The sequence below is a fragment of the Falco peregrinus genome, chromosome Z, assembly GCF_023634155.1.
Source record: "Falco peregrinus isolate bFalPer1 chromosome Z, bFalPer1.pri, whole genome shotgun sequence".
NCBI lineage: Eukaryota > Metazoa > Chordata > Aves > Falconiformes > Falconidae > Falco > Falco peregrinus.
Window position 1 is genome coordinate 31116243 of NC_073739.1, and position 7618 is coordinate 31123860.

The window sequence follows — 7618 nt, forward strand, 5'->3', positions numbered from 1 at the left end:
GCATGGGCCCACCTCTCAAGCCTGTCAGGGTCCCTCTGGATGGCATCCCTTCCCTCCAGTGTGTCAACCACACCACACAGCTTGGTGCTGTCTGAAAACTTGCCAAGGGTGCCCTCAATCTCACTGTCCATGTCACCAGCAAAGACATGAAACAGCACCGGTCCCAGTACCAACCCCTGAGGAACACCAGTCATCACTGGCCTCTACCTGGACACTGAGCCGTTGACCACAACTCTTCCGAGTGTAACCCATCCAGCCAACTCCTTATCTACCAAGTAGTCCATCCATCAAATCCATGTCTCTCCCATTTAGAGACAAGGATGTCATGTAGGACAGTGTCAAATGCTTTGCACAAGTCCAGGCAGATGACAGCAATTGCTCTTCCTTCATCCGTCAACACCATAACACTGTCACAGAAGGCCACCAAATTTGTCAGGCATGATTTGCCGTTAGTGAAGCCATGTTGGCTGTCACCAACCACCTCATTCTTTTCCATGTGTCTTAGCACAGTTTCCAGGAGGACCTGCTCCATGATCTTGCCGGGCACAGAGGTGAGACTGTGCTGGTCTGTAGTTCCCTAGGTCCTTATTTCCTTATCTCCCTTATTTCCCCTTTTCCAGTCAGTGGGAACTTCATCAGACTACCACCTCTTCTCAAATACAATGGATAGTGGCTTAGCCACTTCATCTGCCAGTTCCCTCAGGACCCATGGATGCATCTCATCAGATCCCACGGACTTGTGCTCACTCCCTCAGCTTCTGCTTCTTCAGTGCAAGAAATATCACTCAGATCCACCACTGAGAAGCCTGCCTGATCAAGTATTTTGATGACACAGCCACAATTCATCTTTTAGTTACCTGGAACTAGGCACAATTTTCTTAAGCTCTGCAAGAACATCCCTATGACAAAACAGATTTACACAAAACCGGACTTCGTATCAGAAGTTACAAGAACACAGGTAAATACCAACAAAAAAGTTCTTGGAGAGAAGACGACTGAAAAGTTTAATGCCTGAGAGGCTACTGCCTTCCCATCATTACAAATAAAAAAATTATGTCAATCATTTCATAAGCACTAGAGCCTTAACTGCCCTTAACTGATTCTCACAGACCTTCCTACCACAGAGCTACCAAATAAAAGAATAAAACGAGGCAAAGTGATTTAAGTGGAAGGTGCCACCTCTTCCTCTTACTCAGCCTCTCTACTCTCCTTTGTTCCCTGACCTGATGTTTCTTGCAGGAAGCACCTCTGGGCCATGGCAAATCAGGACTGTCACATGCTCTACTACAGCAAAGCAAGTTTCAGCCCAAATTTCAGTAACATGGCAAACCTGCCCTTCATGTCAACTCTGAGCATATGAAACAACACAGCCTTCAAAACTTTCTCAATGGAACAACCCTAAGTAGAAAAAAAAACCCACTTACCTTAATTCGAGGCATTGTCACAGTGGGTGGCTTCGCTTCAGCAATGAAACTGTAGGATGTCCCTTTCTCAACAACTTGTGTAGTATATGGCATGAACTGTTTACCCTTGGATCCAAACACAAAGTCATCTCTCAAAGCATCTATCAGCACGAGGACAACTTTTTTGAAAAGCGGTGGTGGAATTTTGGTCCAGTTAGAAACCATTCCTAAACAACAACAAAACAAGGGTATATAAAAGTCATCAGCAAATTTTAACAATGTTAGACAGAAGTTGAAGGACAATATCACAGAAATAAGTACTTCCAACTTCTTTATTAAATTTACATTCAGAAGCGAGAAGTTGCAAACAACAGCAAACACAAGAAGTAATCAGAGGAAGCTGAGTTTTCAGGCCATCCAGTACAGGAATGACATGACAACTACAACAAAAAGTCCAATACAGCTTGTAGGGTGGAAGACAAAATGTGAATGGAATGCACGATGTGCAATTGGAAGAAATAAGGAAAAGCTGCAAAATTGAGAATGTTCAAAGGAATAAGAAATGATAGCTGCTACCTTCTCTCTGTTTAATTTAGTAAAGCTGAACTACATATAACCAACAGACAACTTGTGTTAGAAAAAAGATGCAGCATTCACCTGTGCTAATACCCAATTTTGCACATCAGAAGGTATGTCAAGCAATGCCTCTCAATCAAATCCCACCAAGAGAGAACAGGAAAATTACCAAGAAACAGACGGTTTCACTGAAACATGAAGGGAAAAGATTTGTGTACACTTGCAGCCTTCAAGGTAGAAGGCTGTATGTCTGGATAGTTCGGTGACGGCAGCTGCAGGGCCAGAATCCAATTCCAAAATCCCCTGAACATGCTACATGGGTGGGCACAGCAAAATGCTGCTGTGCATCGGGTAGTGGGCAGTGTCACGCCTTCAAGTCCACATCTTTCTCTTGTATGGACTTAATGCTGGCCACGGCAACTCTGCATTTGCAGTGAGCTTGGTCCACATGGTGACATTTAGCTTTTACAGCAGCAGTTATTAGCCCAGCCTCTACAGGTCCCATATCTCTACCAGGAAAAAAAACCACAGAAGGACAAAATGGAAGCAGAACAGATTCTACCCACAGATCTCTCCTCAGACAGCATTGTGGCAAAGCAACTTCTCAGTACATGCATCATATAATGTTCGGTTAGTAAACACGTCAGAAACTGTATTTTTGAGTACATATATAAGCATCAATAAATTGACATTGACAGACTCATTACTGCTAGTGATTCTCTCAGGTAAGGAAACTGGGGAGGGGGGGCACAGCAAGGGAAAGAAGGAAATCACAACAACAACAAAATGCTATCTGATTAGCATTTTAATCAGCTACCCTGAGTTTTTTCCAGGATGAATTATCAACTTATTAGCAGGCATGCTTTGCTTTGGCTCTCAGCAAAAAACAAGAAGGCACAACTGGATGTACTGTGCTGTCAGTTTTATCCTCATAATTTACTGCTATCCACTTGCTTAGGGAAACAAACATTGCTGGACACCAAAAATGTTCAGATCACAAACACATATACCCTACTCACAACTCCCTCCTACAGCGTTATTCATCAGTAAGCCAAAGTACTGAGATGTGCAAAGGAATTAGGAGTCAATTACAGGCCATCTAAAATAGTTATAATAGATAAGTAGATAGATAAAATAGCTAGAGCAAACATTGTGCAACTCTTGGCACATGGCATGCTTATTTATCCCTGCTATGGTTATTTAGAAAACAGTTCTTTTAAATGAAGCTGAACTTCTGTAAGCGCTGAAAAAAACCACAGGTTCTACCAAAAACTTACCACAACAATGTGCTGCAAGGCTTTATAATTATACAGTCATCCCACAGGCAATACAGCATGGATTCATTTTGGCTGTCAGGGCTCACAAAGTGAAACATTGAGGAAATACAGAAGCACTGAATAAATATTATTTTCTGAACAGATCTAAAGTAGGCTGAAAGTCTTATGTATAATGGTTTAGTAAGCAATCCCCTGCCTTTAGAGCTTATCATCCAAACCAAAAGATCACTCTACAAAGCTGTAACCCAAGAACTATAGAAAGGAAGTATTCTTCCACTGTCACTCCATTTTTGCCCAACTATACCTAGGATTACTAGCAACATGCCTAAATTTAAACTGTTTGTGGAGCCCTGTTGTACACATTTATACTTTTCAACTCAAGCTAGTCTTTTTAAAACGCAGTTGTCTGACACTTCCCTCCCACCCAAAAAGCCTCCCTCCTTCCATGCCAGTCTCCTGCTAATAATCACATGTGAACGCAACATTTCACTCACAGCAGCCCATCAAATATCTCTGACAGTCTTGGTAATCTCCAGCTAAAAAGCAACCTGCCATTTGGCTGCATCTACTCAGGACTGTTACCAAATTAGATTCTTTCAGTTATTCATCTTAACTGGTATCAGCACACCACACTCTAGTTTACACAACCTTCTCTTCCCTCCACTGTTTCTAGCAACGTAAGTAAGCTTGTCCCAACACGCATAGTATCATACACTTTAGAAGAATTAATAATAACAAGCAGCTAAACACCCAGTTTGGCACTTGCAGCCCTATTCCATCAAGTAACCATAAGCAGATGTTCCAAGTGAGAGCTCTGTATGAGCAAAATACCACTGAATCCAGCTGTCCACTGAACCTGAAGTTTCACCCCACAAGCTCCAAACACTGGTGAAGAACACTCCATCAAGTACACATTTCTTCACATTATTTTAATACAACTTGCCACTGGACATACATATAAGATGGCTATGTATCAGCATATCCTCTACCAACTTTTCATTAAAAAGAAGTTTCACAATTTCAACTAAGGAGTACAGCAGGACCTGTAGAGACCCTGATTTCAGAGAAACAGTAACGGACAGTGCTATTGTGCATTCTGCAATCTGACCAGTCTGTGAAGGAAACCCGTATTACTACAGTTGCTTTCCTCACTACTGAAGCATTAAAAGTCTCACTAAAGTGGCATTAAGACACTCACACACCTCAGTGACCGTCGCAGAAACACTGATCCCCCAAACACAACACAGCCAGTAAGGTAACAGAGCAAGCACGAGAAGCGTTGCAACTGAAATGGCACTAATTAATGCAAACAACTTACCATTAGAGTATGGGTATGACGGCTGTACCGGATAGGGAAAGTGTAATAAAACGACAGAAAAGTGCACCCTACAGAGACGTGACAGGTGATGCTTAAGGCTTTTTGCTACCGCAAGCAGATACTGCTGGCAGCGATCGACAACTGCATGCAAAATTAAGAACTAGTTGCTATTATTATTATTATTTAGAATTACTTTAGAACTTAACAGTTCTAAAATATTTCGGAAATGGGTCTGGAAATACGGTGGCGCTACAGAAGCCCGTCCGGCAGCACGGCGGGCCCCGCGGCACAGGGCTCGCACCGGCTGCAGTCCCACAGCCCGAGACCCGGCACAAGCCGGCGGCGGCGAAGGACAAAGGCGCCCAGGGACGCCGGGGCTCCGCCGCCCCGGCTCCTCGCCCGCCGGGCTCGGCCCGAACCGCGCGGCGCAGCCGAGGGCGGCGAGGCCGGGACGGGGGGTTACCGCGGCCACCGCTGCCCGTAGCTGCGGGGGGAAGGAACGGTGGCCCCGGTGAGCAGAGCCGCGGAGGAGCAGGGTGGCCTCGGCCAACAGGGGAGGGGCAGGCTGCTCCGGTTACCTGGGCCGGGCGGGGCCGGTTCGGCGGGAGGGTCCCCGCGGGCCTCCCTGCGGGGCAGGGACCTGACGGCCACCGGGAAGAAGCCGCGGAGAAACAGCGCGACCCCCAGGGCCTCCACCAGAAGGCAGGAAGCGGCGAACACACCCGACCGCAGCCGCATCCTGCCCCGCCGCCGCCGCCGACCTCCGCCGGCTCTCCGGGGCGCCACCCGCAGCGCTCCGCCCCTTCCACCTCTCCCCACCCCTGCCCCGCCGCTGACCAACCAGCGCCCACCGCTCGGTCCGCCGAGCCCTACTATTGGCTAGCGGTCACCCAGCGCCTCCGCGAGAGGTGTGGCTCTGAGCCGGAAGTAGGCCTCCGCAACTCGCACCAATGGGAAGCCAGCTGGGGGGAGGGAGCGGCCTGTACCGGCAGGGCAGCGTCTGGCTGGGGGCCGGTCCCCGCGTCCCCGGCGGTGGCGGAAGCCCGGAGCGTTAAGGGATGGCGTCAGCAGGCTGCGTCGGGCCAGCGGCTGGCAGCATGCTGCAGTCCGGCGATCGAAGGGCCCCAGGACGCGAGGCCCTGGCGAGCTACCCAGCCGTGCGGCCTCCTGCGGCCCAGCGACAGCGGGATGCTGAAGGCAGAGGGAAGTACTGAGGTGTCGGAGTTTCGGCTTCCCATGGGCAACCTGTGCAGCGACCACTTGCTTGTGCAGCCTGTGCTGAGAGCTGATGTTTCCTCCTGGAACTGGGAGTCCTGTGAGCTGCTTCCTTTAAAACACAGCACTGAAGCCTGAGCTGTGATAGTGGGGAGACTTTATGCGAAGTTCCAGCTAAGGCTGTATGGCAAGTGGGGAAGGAGACTGAAGTCGGTGACTATTGCAGGTGTTTGGCAAACAGAATTCTACCCCCGCCCCCCTTTTTAAATAACACAGAATAAGTAATCTTTTAACCTTTCCATTGGTTAAATGGACTGTAGCAGGTGTGTCATGGCAGATGAAAGAGGAGAAATAAGTTTGTAAAAGACTTAACTTTCTGAGAAAGGAATAAAAAAAAGTTCTGCAAAGTGAAGCAGAGTTTATACTGGTCTCGCTGTGTTCATTGCTACAGGAAGGTACCCTGAAAATTTCATTCCCCAAAACAAAACTGCTTCTCATCTGTACCCAGGCAGTTTCTTTATGTCCCACAAAAAAAGTACGTTTTCTTGCAACATAAGTAACCACTCTTCGGCTGCACCTGTGGGTGGCGCGTTTTCCTAGATCTGACAAGAGCAGCGTCCCACCAGCTACAGCCGGCCTGTCAGGCAGCCACCGTCCTGGGGATAGAAGAATTATTTACTTTAAGAAAAAGAAATATGTAAATATCTATAATGAAAATCAGGAAAGAATTGGAAAAACTGTTAACCTTTACAAACAGTTAACAAAACATGGCCTTCGGAGAAGGAATAGACACTGTAAGTACATCAGGCCAGGAAATAACATAAACTCAAGGAGAACCAAATGGTTAATGAGACTAAACAGAAAATTACTTGAACTGTGTGAGTTTTCAACGTCTGTGAAAGTTGGTATTCAGCAGTGAAGTGCAGCTGGCTATGGAAAGTGCAATGAAATTCAGACAGAACGTGCAAGGCTTTAAATCGGTAGGAAAGGGCGAAAGGAAACGTCTGGCTCTTACTGCAGACCATTGTATGTCTGCTTCAAGCTCTGAAATGTCTTTAGGTAATGTGCCTCAAAGTTACATTATTTGTATGTCCAGAAAAACATATTTGTTACTTTTTATGGGCATTTTCTGCTTTCCTTTAAACCTTGAACTAGTAAGACTTTCCAAGCAGAAAACAAGAAAGGTTAACTCCACTTACAAATACAAAACACCCTAATGTAGGTAGTGTTTATAAATCACAAAACAGCAACTAAAAAATTTCTGTCTTCTTTTTATTTCCTGGGCACATACTACAGCACTTTCCCTTTTAGCAATAAGGTTGAAATTTCCCAAACACTGCATCTTTCTCCATTGTTTCTACCTTCAGATTGCCACGTAAGATCATAATTTCTGTTTTCAGGCAAAAGGATTTCTCTGCAGACATTAATATACTAGCTGGCTTTGGTTCACACTCCGCAGAACTTGTGTCTGAGCATTTCCTGAGTAGCATCATTATTTCACCCCCATCATGATTTGGCAAGTTCTTGCAGCAACATGCTTTCAGGTTCATTATTATTGCACTTAACTGCAGTCATGAAATAGCTAGGAAAAAATCTGAGTGCTGCGCAAGACTTTAGATCTGACTGAGTAATTGTCTATGAGTCTACAAGGATATGATAGCATAATATACTCATAATCTCTGCCGTGCATTTCTGTGGCCATTTTACAAGTTTTTGGGTGTAACCTCTTCCACTTCGTGTGACAGGTTTATGCCCTGTGAGAGCTGGTCATTTCATGAGAATTCAGAGGGAATGTTCGTGTCCTCCCTAGTTTGTAAACACACGACCAG

The 7618-nt window shown here is 46.1% G+C and overlaps 1 protein-coding gene across 7 annotated transcripts in view; it reads right to left on the reverse strand.

The window, feature by feature from the left end:
- The window catches only part of PIGG (phosphatidylinositol glycan anchor biosynthesis class G), a 98950-nt gene extending 93604 nt beyond the window's left edge, over positions 1-5346 (reverse strand). For 5 of the 7 annotated variants that reach the window (XR_008744883.1, XR_008744884.1, XM_055791492.1 and 2 more), the window contains exons 1-2: positions 5153-5346; positions 1425-1630 (exon numbers count right to left, since the gene is read on the reverse strand). Coding sequence is in view for 5 of the 7 variants with exons in the window: in XM_055791492.1 (XP_055647467.1) it covers positions 1425-1630; positions 5153-5312 (366 nt within the window). In the remaining 2 variants the exon portion in view is untranslated. Of the gene's footprint in view, positions 1-1424; positions 1631-3256; positions 3276-4574; positions 4718-5152 lie in introns of those variants that run through there. The other 2 variants (XM_005232850.4, XM_055791493.1) reach the window with 2 other exon arrangements.
- Between the last annotated feature and the right edge of the window lie 2272 nt (positions 5347-7618).